This window comes from Numida meleagris, chromosome 3, assembly GCF_002078875.1.
Source record: "Numida meleagris isolate 19003 breed g44 Domestic line chromosome 3, NumMel1.0, whole genome shotgun sequence".
In the NCBI taxonomy this organism is placed as follows: Eukaryota; Metazoa; Chordata; class Aves; order Galliformes; family Numididae; genus Numida; species Numida meleagris.
In genome coordinates, this window is record NC_034411.1 from 96,914,695 (window position 1) to 96,931,928 (window position 17,234).

Below are 17,234 nucleotides of genomic sequence, written 5' to 3' on the forward strand. Positions count from 1 at the left end.
TTTAATAGTTCATGTTGTAATTCATAGTTTCTCATGTGCAAACTTAGGAACACTTCTGTCAGCTTTCTTCTATCTCAGACGTTTGTTACATTCCTCATTCCTGTTGTTTTTCTCCCTCTCAGAAGTTAGTTCTGAGATTGTGTGGGTTAAGTCTTTGCAGTTAACGGAGAATTTCCTATATCATCCTTACCTTTCCCCAGCCGTATACCAGTCACTAATGTACAGGATATAGACCAGCACAGTTAACAATGAGGTTGAAGGTTCTGCTTCTACGTTTTCATGATGTTATGTCAATCCAGTAGAGAATTATAAGATACTGTGTTGTGTAATGCTAGCATAGTGAGATTTGTGTGTCTGTTTTAAGTTTCCATTTAGATCACTGTGGAGCTTTGCCGTGGTTTTTGCAGAAAACAAGTTTTAAAGGAAGGACGTTTATGACTCATGCCACAAAAGCTATTTACAGATGGCTTCTTTCAGACTATGTCAAAGTCAGGTAAGCTGCCCTGTTGGTTTTCTCTTTAACTACTTAATTACTTTCTCTGTGTACCCGATGGGAAGCGTAAGACGAAGCTGCCACAGGTGGCAAACCTGGGCAACACCACAGGTAGCAAGACTGGAACAAAATTAGAAGTAATGCATGGTCTTACTGCCTCATGGATACTGTGTCTCTAAAATCATTTCCTATCAATCAACACAAAATCTTACCTCATTTCCTCTTATTCTTTTCACTTGCCGTATTTGGACCTTTGATCTGTTAGTGTCTCATCTCCTCTGCCCCAAGGTTGTCTCTTTTAACTCATTTTTTTTGCTCTTATGTGTTTCTGTGTCAGTATTTTTTCTTAAGCTTTACAGAAGTAGTGAATTTTAAGGCCCTAAAGATACAACCCGCCCTTCAGGACAAGATGAATAAGTTAAATAATACATCTAGGCAAGGCTATGGAGAGTGCTCTTATTTGTCTGTTGATATTTTTCTGTTTTTTTTTCTTCTTTTTCTCCATCTATTAACATGCTTTGCGCACGTTTTTCTGTGTGAATGCAATGGTCCTGAATGTATCTCAGCTCACCAGATTGCAGCTTGAGTCAGAAACCTGGCAGTCTTCTTTTAACTTGTTTGTTCTGGGCCAGGGGGAAAAGTGGTTTGATTTGGTGTTTGATGACTGTCACTAGCTTAGCACAAAACCTCTGTCAAAGGCTGGGAGCCTGTTAGTACCTTTAGATGAATCCGGAGCAGATCCTGAACTGAAACGATTGTTCTAACACGCACAGACAGTTTATATGTCTTTGTTTTGAAAAGGCATCTTAGCTCTTCTTGGGGGAACTACCTGGGCTTGTTTTCCAGTGTGGGAGACATGGCGTTTCTGAATGAGGGTCTTATTCTGGGAAGAATCCAGGAACTTTTCAACTGTTGTATTATCTAAGCTGGTAGAGTTAACTCTTAGCGCTTTCGCTATCTCCAGTAATATATCAGCAGATGACATGCTGTATACAGAAACAGACCTTGAAGAAAGCATGGACAAGATTGAAACCATCAACTTTCATGAAGTGAAGGAGGTGGCAGGCATCAAGTTCTGGTGCTACCATGCGGGCCATGTTCTGGGAGCAGCCATGTTCATGATTGAAATAGCTGGTGTGAAGGTATTTCCTTTTTGTTACAGAGTTGAAATCGGGCCTGAATGCTAACGTAGCCATTAATTAATATTTATTATTAAGCCCTACTGCTATGGTTGGAGTTGTCAGGCAGGCTTGGGCACATAGGTAGGAGGCCTTGACTTGGAGCATGTATTTTCTTATGGATTAAAACGAGCAAGTGACATTTGTGAATTGAACCGGGTAATACGTTTGTGCTTTATGGGACTGAGTTAGGACTCAGGCTTGGAATCAGTAAATATGTGGTGGTGCTCACTGGTCTGCTCAGAGGTAGCTGATGGCTGGGGCGGTCTCACTGATGCTCCATTTTACTAAAATCTATAAAGTGAAGGTTGTTTTTCTGTTTCTGATGTACCATGTCTGCCCATCAGGTGTTTACGTGGCTTTTGTCAAAACATGGAAATTATATTTTGTTCCTAAAATGAAGAACCTAAAGAAATAGAATTATTATTAATTTTAGGCACAGAGATTAAATAAATTATCATATAATCACAGGCAGTAATGTATCAAAGCCTGACACAAAACTAATCTCATGAGCTGGAGCATGGTAGGATAATCTCCACCCAAAAAAGCCTTGAAGAGGGAAGAGAAGCCCTGAGGCTTGCTGTCTAGTAGGTCTTTGTCTGTAGTTTGTAATGGTAGAGAATTTCAGACTTAATAAGTTTTAGAAAGCATAGAAACAATTGAATTTACAGTGATTACAATAAAATTTAGACATCTTACTGCTTTTTTCTTTCCTGATTAAGGTGTGACAGAGATTTCCCTTCTCCTATTTATTACTCAAATGGATTGGCTTTTGGTTTTTAACACATGTTATTTTACTTATTTTACACGTTATTTACCTGCGAAGCAAGTGAGGAATGTGACAGTAGGTTACCTGCAGACCAGTTACCTGGTACTGCTGCCTGTACTTTCTGTTACTATTCATGTTTTCAGCAATGGAAAGATTAAGTACAAATATTTAGTTCTGTAACAGTTGTTCAGGGCACAGTGGACAGCATTCCACCCTGCAGTTAATGCGTTAAAAATTACTAATGGCTGCTAATCACTTCTTGCTGCAATGGGGAACTGGGTCATTCTGTCTGGGAGGTCTGTTAGATTACAGGCTTTGTTTTTAGCGTCAGAAATTCTTAGAAGAAATTTCAAAAGCAGTTTATTCTTCACTGTATTTGCATTCTGCCGTATAAAATGCTGATTCATCTCCCTTCTATTTCCATCTGGTACCTGCTGCGTATTGTTAGGTCAGTTTGTACTTCTCATAGCCAGTGCGTATGTGCAAAATGCTGAAAGCAGCACCTCTGTGTACCAGAGGAGAAACAACAACAGTTCATTTGTTCACCTTGTTCTCTTGTAACTAAGGTACTGCTTGAAATACCTTACTGTGATTAAAGTATGTGTACTGCCATATTGGTGTGCTACCATTGTGAGCACCGTCCACCTCAGGAGTGTCTTTAGCTAAGGTGTAGGACAGCTTTTTATCATAAACTCCTTAGAATTCAATTTGCTAAAGCAGACAAACAAACCAATATTCCTCTACGAAGGCTTTTTAAAAAGCTGCTGACCTGGTAGAACTTGTAACCTGAGTAAGTTCTTCTCTTTGTCTCTTGCAGCTTTTGTATACGGGTGATTTCTCAAGACAGGAAGACAGACATCTGATGGCGGCTGAGATTCCCAATATTAAACCCGATATTCTTATAATTGTACGTTTTACAGAAGTGGTTCTTTAAATTAGTTGTTAAATATGTACAGAGCTAGTACTTCATTAGAGCTGCAGTGGAATGAGAAAGGCAGTGGAGGTTAATGGTGGTATGTGATTTGTGTTAGAGATAGAAACACTTGGGTGTTCCAAACAGTTCTTTTCATTGTATTAAAAAGTCTTAAAATCTAATTGTCATTTTATAATTCTGCTGATGTAGTTCCTTAGGCCTCTAGATGCTTTTTCAACCCTGGAGATTTATCAGGTTTCAGCTTGTGCTCACTAGATATATCGCACAAACTTTAATTTAGCCAGATGCCTTTGGTTTCTCTAATTGGCAATTACTGCATTTTCAGTAACCTGTTCATCAAAGAAGTGGAGCATTTTCAGTTAGGAAAAGAGCATAAGACAGAAATCACTTCAAAGAAGCATCAACATTTATAGTTTTATTGCTTTTTTTTCCTGACGGGATCTCTCTACAAATGACAAGGAAGGGCCTGGGGGAAGGGAAGTTGTTATTTACCATGGTGGAGGAGATGGCTGTGGGGATTTGGAGCAGGGGGTTGATCCTGGGGTTGATTTTTTGTTCTTTCTGCTCTTCCTCCCCCTTCTCTGCCCCAGCATCCTGTAACGCTGAGAGCTTAATGCATGCAGTGTAATGGCACATAAATGGAAGCCCTTAATTGTGAAATGAAAGTTCTGTTTCTGCATGGTAACACCAGTATATATTGTTTCTGCAGTGTAACACCAGTTTTTCTGCATTTTTCTTGTTGGATTCAGAAGGGGTGGTTGGGAATCAGTCTGTGTGTCAGCACTTTTAACACCAGCTTCCTCTGTCTGTAGGAATCCACCTATGGGACCCATATTCATGAGAAGAGGGAAGAGCGAGAGGCACGGTTCTGTAACACCGTTCATGACATCGTAAATAGAGGAGGGAGAGGTCTTATTCCTGTGTTTGCCCTGGGGCGAGCACAAGAACTACTTTTAATTTTGGGTATGTACCTTCCCAGTTCCTCTTAATAAAAGACATATAAAGTTAAATGGGAATGTTTTCATGTGCCATCTTTCAGGTGCGAAAACTTTTTTAACAGCTTTTCAGCCATTTTTCAATGTGTTAATTACCTGAGAATATGTAATATATTATTATTATTATTATTATTATTATTATTATTATTATTATTATATTAGATGTAACAAAAAAAATCTTCTACAGTGAGGGTGGTGAGGCACTGGAACAGGTTGCCCAGTGTTGTGGATGATGCCCCATCCTTGAAGGCTTTCATTGTGAGGCTGGATGAGGCCCTGGGCACCCTAATCCAGCTGTGGTGTCCCTGTTCATTGCAGGGGAGTTGGACTTGATGGCCCTCAGAGATCCCTTCCAACTCTAAGGATTCTGTGATTCTATGAATGTTGTTTGTTCAGATATTAAATTAAAAAAAAGGTGATCAACCACCCAAAAAATTATTTTCCAAATGCATGTATAGGACAGGCAGTTTGGCTTTGTGAGCTAGAAAGAAGACATAGACAGGAAAGGGTAATTCTATAGAATCACAGAATCACTAAGGTTGGAAAAGACCACTAAGATCATCCAGTCCAACTGCCAACCCATCCCCATCATGCCCACTCACCACATCCCTCAGTGCCACATCTCCACGGTTCTTGAGCACCTCTAGGGACTACAGCATCTCCCTGGGCAGCCATGATAACATCTCCTTGACTTTCAGATCTTGTTGAACTGGGATTTCAGCAGATTGGAAGCATTACTATAGATTGCAAAGTGAATAATCAAAACATGACTGTTGTATTTAAACTGATTTGCTGATAGAGGTATGCCTTGTTCCAAAATTTCACCCTTTAATTCACAAGCCTTTTTGAACAAAAGCTGAGGAGACTATAACAGGCACTTCTAGCATTTGTAAATGGTTAATCATATTGGGAAAGCAAATTAGGGAGAGCAAAATGAGGGAAGGGTTATTATACATGGTTTTATACATGGTCATAACAAGCTACTTCACATAAAAGATAGAAATAGTTGTAGTGAGGTGCTTCAGAGAAAACTGCTTTTAAGTAAGCTGTTATTTGCAGGCATGTTGGATTTGTACTGTGTTGTTTAACTAGCCTGGGAAGATCAAAATATAACTGTCTCAAAACTAAAATGAGTGTTTTTAGGAGTATTGGTTCTAAAATGTTACCTAAAACATTTACATTTTTTCTTACTTTCCATTTAAGTTCAGATCAACATAAAAAACTGATACTCGTTTTCAAAATGTGTTTTTGGTCTGTTCAAATGTTACCAAAAAGTTGGGATGCAGGCATAGCATAGTAGTCAGTGCAGTGTAGTGGAATTATTCTTAACATGGATCTAGAGTTTTGGGTTTGATAGAGGAGATGAAAACTAGACATTTGAAATCTCCTGTAGCCATTAATCTGTAATTTGTTCATTTTTCCTTGCTGTGTGCAGATGTTAAAGTGATGTTATAAAGATAAACGTAGAAATATATCTACTCAAGCTCAACATGCAATTGGATGCTTAATTAGGTAGAAAATGTAATTGCATCTCACATGCCCACACAACTAACCTGCAGGCTTCTGGGTTTGTTGTTCTTCCATATGGGTCTGACAAAAAATAAAATACTGCGTTGTGATAAAGGAAATGTTGATGCTGGGTGCAGCCTTTTGATATTGCAGTAAGTGCTGCTATTGGTCGTCTCTTGCTGGCTGTTTCTGCCTTACGTTTTGGCTTGTTAAGATATTCATTGCAGTAAACTCTTCTGATACAGTCTGAAAACTTTGCAGATCAAAGCTGCTAGGTTAAAGCCGCGTTGTTTTAAATTTACAAATAGGGCCAAAAGAGCATACCGCTCTTTTTTGATGATTGTTCCCCAGTTGCTATATAAATACATTTGGTATCAGCAGAGCTATATCCAAGTGGGAAAATGAGTAAGTTCTATATCTGCATTCATATCTCTTCTTTGTTTTTAGCAAAGATCATGACTACTGTCATCAGCAGTAAGGTACGCTGTGGTTTGTGGAGGATATATTTTTCCTGGTTTTGTTTCAGTTAAGCTAGTAAAATGTGAGTGTTGGCGATGCTGCAGGAAGCCAGGCCTAGTAACTGGCTTATCCCTTCACTCCTTCAACTCCATGAGATTGTTTCATAGAACTTCGGTATCAGGAATTCCCTCTAACATACCTGTGTAATTGTATCTCACTGTCAGATAGGCAGTTCATATTTTACAGAGACATTTAGGCTTCTTGCAGTGGTGTGGTGTGAAAATGGTAAAAGCATTGCTGAATAGGTTTTATGGAAAGCATACACATTTCTGAGGAGTTTGCATTTTGGAGATGAAGCTGTATTTATGAGTTATTTGATGTGTAGGTTTGTTTGTTTGTTTTAGATGAATACTGGCAGAATCACCCTGAGCTCCACGATATCCCCATTTACTACGCCTCCTCTTTGGCGAAGAAATGCATGGCCGTTTATCAGACATACGTCAATGCCATGAATGACAAAATCCGCAAGCAAATCAACATCAACAATCCATTTGTTTTCAAGCATATTAGCAATCTGAAGGTAAGGCTGTCTTACGATAGAGGAACAATGTTAGAAGGGTCTGTATTTGGTGAATAGTTTGCACGTACACACAGAATCATTCTGTGGGTTATATTTTAGGCTTGTATCTGAATTAGCTGACCTCCCAGAGGGCTGCTGAGGGGAGCTTACGCAGCAACCTTCCAGTGTACACCTATATGCATATATTTTGCCCCTTATGGGCATCAGTAGGAGGAACTTCCCTGCAGTCCTTTTTATGGGGATGGTGTATGAATGAGTGTAGGACTCTATATGTCATTAAAGGAATGTGGTAACTGAGATTCGTGCCGTTTTCCACTCAGAGTATGGATCACTTTGATGATATTGGCCCAAGCGTTGTGATGGCTTCCCCAGGTATGATGCAGAGTGGCTTATCCAGAGAGCTGTTTGAGAGCTGGTGCACGGATAAGAGAAATGGAGTAATTATAGCCGGGTACTGTGTTGAAGGAACGCTTGCTAAGGTGAGTTGTTAACGAGCCACAGATTGTTAATACAGAGTAGTGTTTATCATAGGATGATAGAATGGTTTGGGTCGAAAGGGACCTTTAAGATCATCTGGTTCCAACCCCCTGCTATAGGCAGGGACATATCCCTCTAGACCAGGTTGCTCACAGCCCCATCCAGCCTGGCCTTGAATGCTTCCAGGGTGGGGGCATCCACAGCCTCGCTGGGCAGCCTGTTCCAGTGTATGTTATGCTTAAAAAGAATTCTCCGGTAGGAAGTCTCTCTATTTGTATTTACCAAGAAGACTGTTGACTACTCTGCGTAATAATGTAGTTAAAGTCAATTGTTTTTGCATTATTCTAATGAAATGTACAGAAAAATTGCATGTGGCCATTTCCTGTGATGTTGGAGAGAATGATCTTTTCTAGGAGGATTTACCTTATCATAAGAAAGAAGATTGGTGCTTTTCTCCCTCTTTAGACCCCTGTGTCATTCAACTTCTTGAAAAAGGGTCTGAACCCTAATTTTAGGGAAGTCAGTGTTAAATCTAACACCACATAAATGTCAGAGATCAGACTGTGTTGCGTGCTCTGCCACTGTCTGGTTGTAGAGAATGAAATTCTTCTTTTCTAATTCTAGCAGCTGTGGGTAACTAAATTGCCTAGTTTGGCCTTTAGAGCTAGAAATCACACACTTGTTAGAATTTCAGTGTGAATTGTATTGGAATGATGTGGAAGAAGAACAAACTCCCATATTCATTGGCCATGCGTTGTGTTGTGCATACTTTTTTTCTATTTGGGAGCGTGCGTTTTGTGAAATGTGAGGAATTTTTTCATTTCTTCGCATCTAACCTGGCTGTTAGTAATATTTCATTGGCATTTGAAATGTAAAGCCTTAGATTTACAGTGTCTGTAGGAGACTTCCAGTTTTTCTGCTTAAAGAAACTTTTTTTTTTTTTCCTAGCATATCATGTCTGAACCTGAAGAGATCACAACTATGTCAGGGCAAAAACTTCCGCTGAAGATGTCTGTGGATTACATTTCTTTCTCTGCTCACACAGATTACCAACAAACCAGTGAGTTTATCCGGGCCCTGAAACCTCCACATGTGGTTAGTATACGTGCTGCTTGTTTCTCCAGAGTGGGATTCATGTATGAAAAGTGGAATGAAATCTATATAGTGCATTGTGCTTATTTGTATGTATTTGTTCTACATAACGCGTGGTATTGTGCCTTTGAATAATACATAGAATTCAAAGACAAACATAGGACTGTGTGTAGGATAATTGAGGTAATGTTTTTTTTTATTATGTCTTCATGAAATACACGAGGCAGTTTTCTTGGATTAATTTGTCTACTAAACATGCCTGGTTGGTCAATTACTTCGCGTTAAAAGGAGAACTGTCTTTCCTATAGATTTTAGTTCACGGTGAGCAGAACGAAATGGCCAGATTGAAGGCAGCACTGATACGAGAATATGAAGATAATGATGAAGTTCATATAGAAGTTCATAATCCTAGGAATACTGAAGCTGTGACATTAAACTTCAGAGGGGAAAAACTTGCCAAGGTATAAAATCGGTATTTTCTCCTCTGTACAATAGTGTTTGTTTGTAATCCTCTGAAACTAAGTTATGTGTTCTCTTCCAAGCCTCTACTGTGAGTTGGTTTGGGGTTGCATGTGTTTTACAGAGTCTCAAAGTGTGTGAATTTTTTTTTTTTTCTAACCTAGATGTATTCTGCTATCAATAAGCAGTGATATGCAATGCATTCTGTGCATAAAGAATGTGGTAGATTTCATTTACATTTCAGGAAGATGCTGTCAAACATCCATTCCATCCATATATACTAGAAGAAAATAATTACTTTGGCTGAATTAAATAATTACATGCTTGACTATAATCAGGCATTTATAGATGCTGTCTCTGGATACTTCAATCAGTGAGACAGCTTGTAAACAGGGTGCTCTGGCAGAAGGAAGTCTGTAGCCGTCAGTGTGGTGCATCTAGTAAAATGATTTTAAAAGAACAACTTAAAGATAATATTTTGCAAGTTTATTTCTTGTTACTCAGAACACATGCATCTATAATGAATTTAAGATACCGTAATGTTTTGTAATACAATCTTCAAATGTTACAGTAAAACCAACATACTGAAATATCTAATATGTACAAGGAACTGTAAAGAAATGTATGTTGACTGAACAACAGTCTGCTTCCAATCAGATTCTAGTTTGGATCCTTTAAAGAATACCCTTTTTTGATGACTAGTCCCTGGTCGCCTTGTCCCCACCCTATATTACACTGCACTGCATTCAGCATTAGTTTTCTCATGATATGTAAGTTTGAAGGACGAGTGACTGAAAATGTAATGTGCTTGTTCTAAGTGTGTATTTACTCTTCCTTTAAAACAAAATCCACTGAGAAAACTTCAGTTGATCTGTTTGACTCCCGAAGTGATACAGTAGCAACATAGAACAATTTCAGCCCAAGAGTCCTCCTGGAGGAGTCCAGCATTCCCCTCAAAGCAGGACCAGCTAGAGCAGGTGGCTTACAGCCTTGAGTGGTCTGCTTTTGGACTCCTTCGTGACCTCTCTGGCCAGCTGCTCTGATGTTCAGGTACTTGATGGTGAAAAGATTCCAGGTCTTTCCCAGAGGTGTGAAGGTAAAGGGGTAGAACAAGAATCGCGCTGGATTACAGTGCTCATCTCTTGGTCTGTGAAAACTAGGAAGTGTTGTTGAAAACTAGAAAGCAGGTGAACCTGGCTCTTTCTGGGACTCAGTTGCATGACCAGAATTCTAGTTTATCTATAAAATTTGCATGTATGTTTTACGTGGCAGCCACTGGAGGAAAAATTGCTTTCGTTTTTTATATTTTTACTCTTTAAACCTTTTCTTGTGGTTGTTGTCCATGGTTACTGTCACCTTCCTTTATTTTCAGAACAACTCTATACATTGCTTGTTTTTTTTTCTTAGTAACGTGTATTTTATTCCATAGTTGGCTTCAAGGCTGCTTTGTTGCCCTAGATGTGTTTTTTTCTTTCCAGGTGATGGGATCTTTAGCAGATAAGAAACCAGAGCAAGGACAGAGAATTTCTGGAATCTTGGTCAAAAGAAATTTTAACTATCACATCCTTTCTCCGTGTGACCTCTCCAGTAAGTAAAGGCAGTAATGTACTTAGTGGATAATGGAAACTTTCTGTATCCTTCTTTTGTCATTAGAACACATGAAGTCCTGGCTTTTGTTTGCTTGTTTGTTACTTTGTCTTGGAGAAGTAATCATTGGACACATCTTGGTTTTAGTTTGGCTTAGTTTTGCCTGCATTTCCGAACTGTTGGGGTGAGAAGCAAGACATTAAATTCAGCGTCTGAAGTTCAAGATTTTTTTCTGCCTTTTCTGTGAAAGAGAAGAAGCGAAATTCCTTTCTCCTTCTAGTTCTTTAGAACTTTTCCTATGTTTAAATATGTATAAAAGGTACCAGTGAGAGCAAAAGAGTGCCTTGATCAACTGTCCTGCTACTTTCTGATATGTCATTTATTTTTAGTGGAAAAACTGAGGTGCAGTGAATGTATTGTGTGTTGCACATATGCTATCTGTTACTATAAAAATTGATTTATTCTCAGAATAGAAGAGTAATTAAATGGAGTAGTAAGGTCAGAAGAGTTGAGGAAAGCAGTTCAGCTGTCCTACCTAGTTCACTGTTTGCTTGTAATGCGTGTGACAAAATAAGAAACTTTTGCTGGTTCCTTGACCACAGATGTATAATTTATCTTATGATAGACACTCCTCTTTACAGACTGTCCATTTCAGGCCTCTGTCTTAAATGTTTTGATGCCATTGTTTCTTTGTACTGACAACTTTATTTTTTAGAAAGTAAACTTAAAGGGCTAATTTTTAATACATTCTTTTAAAAATTCTTTCAGATTATACAGACTTGGCTCTGAGCACTGTAACACAGACACTGGCTATTCCATATACCGGCCCTTTCAATCTGCTCTTTTATCAGCTGCAAAAGCTTACTGGTGTGTATTCAGAAAAAAATGTTTGTGATTTATTTTTAAAACAACTTACAGTCTTCAGGGGACTTCTGAAGTGCCACAATTTGTTTTATATTTAATGACTTTCTCTAGGTAATGCAGCTTCTGCCAAGTCCAGTTCATGAATGTGACTAACCCCCTGTGGGCATCCAACGTAACTGTAATACAAATCCATGAGCATAGAGCAGTGTAGAACCTCAGCTGGTTTTGGTCTCCTGTCAGCCCCCAAAGCGAGTAGCTTAGCCACCCTGATGAAAAATTTAGCAAATGATCATCTTCTATCTCCAGCTTCAAAATAGAATGGTTAATGACATCTATTTAGTAAAACAAAGACAAGAAATTTGTCTTTCTTTGTGTCAGACAACGTATTCTGTTCCTCCCCATGAGGGACTGACCCAGCCTTCTTGGCTTTTTCTGCCCCAGAAGCCATTTAAATCTGCTGCTAGCGTGATTCCCAGTGCCTCTGTCTGGCTTTCATAAGGATAGAGGCAACTCCAGTCCTGGTTCATGAAAGGCACACGCATGTACTAAGATCCCTTCCCAAATTAAAGCGCAGAAGTTTGTTTTTTCTTCTCCATCTAGTGACAAAGTCAAATTTGTGTCACTGGTGAAGAGAAAATCTGTATTCAGTTGGTGTTCGGATCTCACAGCCTGAGTGCTACCTCACACAAAAATGCTTTTTTTTTACACTATGTGCTTATGTAGAATAAACACTGGTTATCCTCTAAGGGTAGAGGAGCAGCTGGTTAGTTCTGGAAATGGTGCGATACGTTTCTTTTTTTTTTTCTTTTCCATTGGTGTTCTCAGGTCAGTGTACTAAGCCAGTCAACTATGAGAATCCAAAACAAGTAAAATGACGTACTCAAAAAACCATGCAGATACAGTTGGTCCTGCTCTCAGTGTAATTTTATTCTTGCTAACCATTTGTTTCTACTTAGGTGATGTAGAGGAAATAGAAATTCAACAAAAACCAGCCCTGAAGGTCTTCAAAAGTATTACTGTAATCCAGGAACCAGGCATGGTAGTCCTCGAGGTAGGCACTGGGTGGGGAGAAGCAACTATTTTGTTCTCCAGATTTGGTAGAGTAGTATCATATGGATGCTGTGCAGAATTAAATATTTTAAGTAGCTTTCTGTTGGATGAGTGGAATGAAAACAAGAAGTTTCCTTTGGCTATGGTTCTGTGTTGTTGCATGTTATTTCAGTTAGTTTCTTCTCTTGCAGTGACTCGGTGGTTTAATGGTAGATTCAGTGTCCTTTTTAATTGGGGAATAGGGAATTGGAAATAAGGTCAAATAGTGTTCCCTCCTGCCCTCCCAGCCTCTAAATTGTTATGTTAATTAATAACTATTTTGCAAATGTGTCCAGAAACATTCAGCAGCTTGAATTTGTCATGGGAAGTTACTGGAATACATCAAGTTACAAATAGTTAAAAATACTAAATGAATGACAGTCATTTGAAGCTAGAATTTAGAGGGAAAAAAACCCAAAAGAAAGCCATGAATGTTGTTTTTATGTTGTATTATTTACTCAGCCCCGATAACAGGCTGAAATTGTGATTTGATTTTTACTTTTTTAATCTTCCAGTGGGTGGCAAATCCTGCTAATGACATGTATGCAGACACCGTGACAACAGTGATACTGGAAGTTCAGTCAAATCCTAAAATACAGAAAGGTAGTAAGTTTGGTGTGTGCTGCTTTAACTGAGGTTTTCTTCTTCGTTTTTGATATCAAGCTTCAAGAGCTTTAATAGCTTGCAGTAGATTCCCTACTATTGTGCTTCACGTCATGAAACCTCTGAAGTGTTTTTTGTTACTTAAATGCAGAATTACATTTACAACTTTATTTTCATTATCTGTTGCACGTGCACATGTTGAAACTTTCTTTTATACGTCAGTTTCTACTTGACTGTGGAAAATGCAACCCTATTTAAAATAAGTTAAATATCAGTCCCTTTTAGTTTTTCTGTTTACACTCTGTAATGCATGGTACCCACTGAAACGTTTCAGCTTCTCATCAGAAAGTCGTGGTTACCATTCATGAGTGATATTCCTGTGACTGCACAACAGAAAGAGTTAGGTAGGGTGTGCTGAAAAGAAGTCTGACTGCTTTCACAACTGCACTGAAGCCCTGTCACCAACTGGTATTACTGGGTAGTGAAAGCGTCGTCAGGTAACAGGTTTGGCATTGCTTCTCGGGAATCAGAACCATTTTGTTGGGGTTGCCAGTGATGATAGTTTTTTGTTCTGCTGTTTTGGTCTTGAACATGTATGTCACTATGCTAAGAACCTGGAGCGGGTATTGAATATTAGGTTGGCATCTCTGCTGTGACACTGAGGATAAATGTTGGCAGCTTGGCAACACTGTAAGGCAGCTAATTCAATGATAATCCATTTATCATTCTATATCAGATCCTTTCCTGAAGACTGAAGGTCCAGGTCTGCAGTGTATCCTTAAATTAACTGATAATTTTAAATTACTAGCGACGGATACTGAGGGATCTGATTTGATCTGTCTGTTGTGAACTCACAAAGCATTTTATTTATGAAACATCTGGTATATTTTTCTTTCCAAACCAGCATGGAGGGCACAAGAGCTATATGAACAAGTAGCTGTCTATTTTCTTTGGGTTACTCCTCGTGTCTTCTTATTATGTATTTTTATAGTTATGTATGAAATAGCGGTCACTGTTGCTTGGGTGTTTAGTCTCACACCTGACTCAACACATTTGTTAGAAATTCTTTCTCCCAAGTTTGTAAATTCACACAGCAATTCTGTCACTATTTTTGGATAGAGGTTATACAGTGTAATTTGATTCTCTTGGTTGTGATATTTTCAGTATGTATCTTCTTATCAGCTCTTCTATCCATGCGCTCGTACTCTGATCTGTGAAAGCTAGCCAAAAATACAAGTGATAAACTTAAATATCTTGTATTCTTCCTTCGTTTCCAAAAGAAAATTGCTTGTTTTAAGTTACCTAATGATTTTGAACACAAAGTCTAAAAACAGTATCAGTATTTTTATTCCAACCTCCATTTGTTGGAACACATTCCAGGAATGTCAGTGCTTACTACTACTACTGCTCGCATTCAGTGTCCAGTTTTACTTTGTGTTCTCTGTACACTCCTACACTCCGTGATGCAGTACTTTACTACAGCTAAAGAAAATAGAAGGATTATAAACAAGTGATGAGGATTTCTTTCACTTTTTAAGTAAATAAATACTAAATAAATGTAAGAAGCAGTAAGTGTAAACCATTAAAAAAAGAGAATTAAAATGTGAGAATTAGACTTGAAAAGTTTTCTGTTTTAAAATGTGTTAAATATAGGAAGCTTAAATGTAAAGTGTTTGTCCTTCCTTGACTTTTAAATACATTTCCCTTATAAATTGTTTAAACGTGTATATTTTTACATAGCTTTTAGATTATTTCTCACGAGAGTCAGTTAGGAGACAGGCTGCATCAGTTAGCAGATTTTCTCCTCCCTCAAATGTCTGTGAAAGTAAAATGACTTTTTCTTTTCAGCTGCAGTGCATAAAGTTTCCACAAAAGTAGATATGGAAGAGTATCGCAAGAGAATGGAAATGATGCTTCAGTAAGTTGGCATATATTTTTCTAAATGAAAATGATCACTGTTAATCAGAGTAACTTTATTACAATACCATTTAAAGATAGAGTTAATTTAAAATAACCAGTGCAAATTAACATCCGCCACATTTCTGTGTAGGCCAGGAATGAATTAAAGATGGAGGTACCCTTAAAAAGCTCTCAGTATCACTGAGACTTCAAATTGAGGGCCTGGTTTCTTCAGCCAGCAACAGAGTTGTACCTTCTCTCCCAAAATTACACTGTGAATTCTTACAGAAAAACATTTTGGATTCTGTCCCTTAAACTTAGTCTGGTGTTTGCTCAGTTCCTTAGGTAGACCTCCTACCTCTTTTGAAATTAGAGAAATCTATCACTTTATTTATGATGAGACTTGTTTTGGTAAAATCCTTACTCTGGTGTGAGACCACCTCCCTTAATTTAGATTGTGACATGTTAGTTATATCTGAATGGTTTCTGAAAGGAGATATTCTACTGACAAAATGCCTTTGGAAGGTTAAGGTTGATGGAAAGGAAACGTAAGTTTGCTGTTTGGCAGTTACCTTACGTGAGTCAACCTTTGTTTTAGGGATATGTTTGGAGAAGACTGTGTAAGTTCAAAAGAAGGCTCTGTTCTGTGTGTCACAGTAGATGGCAAGACTGCAAACCTCTCCCTGGAAACTCGGGTATGTACAGTGAAGCACTTGTCGTTATTTATCTGTACTGTGTCCAGTGGGGTGCAGGAACATCGGTGTGAAGACTCGCTGCATATCGGTGACGGTATCTCTGTGTGAATCCACTTATCTTACAACATTAACCTAATGCAGTGCAGGTTAATTCACTCATGAAATTACATCTCCAAGGACTGACATTGTGTGTTTTTATTTCATTTTGAATCAAATGCAACCTACAGAACTTAAGACATTTCACAGAGTAGTTTTAAAGCAAGGGACTAATCAAACGTGACGTTATTTTTCATCATCTTTAGCAAGATGTGTGTAAGTCTTCACTGAACAATTCCACACGGTGGTGGACTATCTGAAAACAGAAACTGCAGCCGAAAGCTCTTGATAACTGTAGTTGTAATTTGTGTGACTGCTCTTTCTTTTCCCCTTACGAACGTTCCTGGCATTCTGAAAAAGAATATCAAGTGCTAGTTGTTGTCACATCCTTCTTTTTTGGTTCTCAGACAGCTGACTGCGAGCCAGGAAGTGAAGACGACGAATCCCTGCGTGAAATGGTGGAACTGGCTGCACAGAGGCTCTACGATGCCCTCAGCCCAGTATTCTGCTGACCTCTGTATCTAGGACACATGCAAAAAGCTTTCAATGTTCAAATTTATTTGGACTGTTTTTTTAAAGTAAATAAACTTTTTCATCAGCAAGTCAAATGCATTATATGACTGTGAAACTAAGTTCATATAATGGGTGGGCAGTCTTACCTGTGTCATCTGCATTTGTGCGTATAGATCATAATAAAGCGTGGTCCTCTTGTGTTAGCTGAGGTGGATATGCAGCAGCAAATTGTGCTGAAAGAATGTGATTTCTCTGGTATGCACCCTTTGTTTTTCCTTTTCCCAGTTTGTTACACAGAATGATAGAATGGTTTGGTTTGGAAGGGACCTTTAAGGTCATCTGGTTCCAACCCCCTGCTGTAGGCAGGGACACCTCCCTCTAGGCCAGCTTGCTCAAAGTCCCATCCAGCCTGGCCTTGAATGCTTCCAGGGAGGGGGCATCCACAACCTCTCTGGGCAACCTGTTCCAGTGTCTCACTGCCCTCACAGTAAAGAATTTCTTCCTGATACCCAGTCTCTAAATCTCCACTCTCCCGGCTTAAAGCCATTTTCCCCTCGTCCTTTTGCTACCTGCCCTTATAGGAAGTCCCTCCCCAGCTTTCCTGTAGGCCCTGATATCTGGCAGCTGCTAGCACTGTTAGTGAAGGAGGTCTGCGTGTGTCGGTTTTCCCCCCTACGCGCTGTGTCCCTGCCTCACTAAATACGAGTGTGAAGTCTTTCTTATAAGGTGGTAATTTCATTGTATCACAAAGGAATTCACTCTTTGAAAAAGATAAAAATCATATTTTAATAATTTCTTTTTTAAAAAGCGTGTTTTTGGTAAATCCATGCGTGGTAGTTATTTATTTATTGTCATGATTGCAGTGGCTCTGGATTCGGTCCCTACAGAACCGCCGGTAGCCGCCCCCGTTCCCGCCCGCTGTTCTCCCGCCGCAGCCCCAGCA

At 38.9% G+C, this 17,234-nt stretch overlaps 1 protein-coding gene across 1 annotated transcript in view; it reads left to right on the top strand.

The window, feature by feature from the left end:
• CPSF3 (cleavage and polyadenylation specific factor 3) overlaps positions 1 to 16,494 on the top strand; it is an 18,889-nt gene extending 2,395 nt beyond the window's left edge. Inside the window, exons 4-18 of the mRNA XM_021390459.1 lie at positions 365 to 493; positions 1,458 to 1,635; positions 3,258 to 3,347; positions 4,187 to 4,337; positions 6,742 to 6,917; positions 7,238 to 7,396; positions 8,343 to 8,489; positions 8,795 to 8,947; positions 10,424 to 10,532; positions 11,301 to 11,399; positions 12,353 to 12,447; positions 13,001 to 13,088; positions 14,937 to 15,006; positions 15,586 to 15,682; positions 16,186 to 16,494. Of these exons, the coding sequence (XP_021246134.1) occupies positions 365 to 493; positions 1,458 to 1,635; positions 3,258 to 3,347; positions 4,187 to 4,337; positions 6,742 to 6,917; positions 7,238 to 7,396; positions 8,343 to 8,489; positions 8,795 to 8,947; positions 10,424 to 10,532; positions 11,301 to 11,399; positions 12,353 to 12,447; positions 13,001 to 13,088; positions 14,937 to 15,006; positions 15,586 to 15,682; positions 16,186 to 16,290 (1,846 nt within the window). The 3' untranslated portion in view covers positions 16,291 to 16,494. The remainder of the gene's footprint in view (positions 1 to 364; positions 494 to 1,457; positions 1,636 to 3,257; positions 3,348 to 4,186; positions 4,338 to 6,741; positions 6,918 to 7,237; positions 7,397 to 8,342; positions 8,490 to 8,794; positions 8,948 to 10,423; positions 10,533 to 11,300; positions 11,400 to 12,352; positions 12,448 to 13,000; positions 13,089 to 14,936; positions 15,007 to 15,585; positions 15,683 to 16,185) is intronic.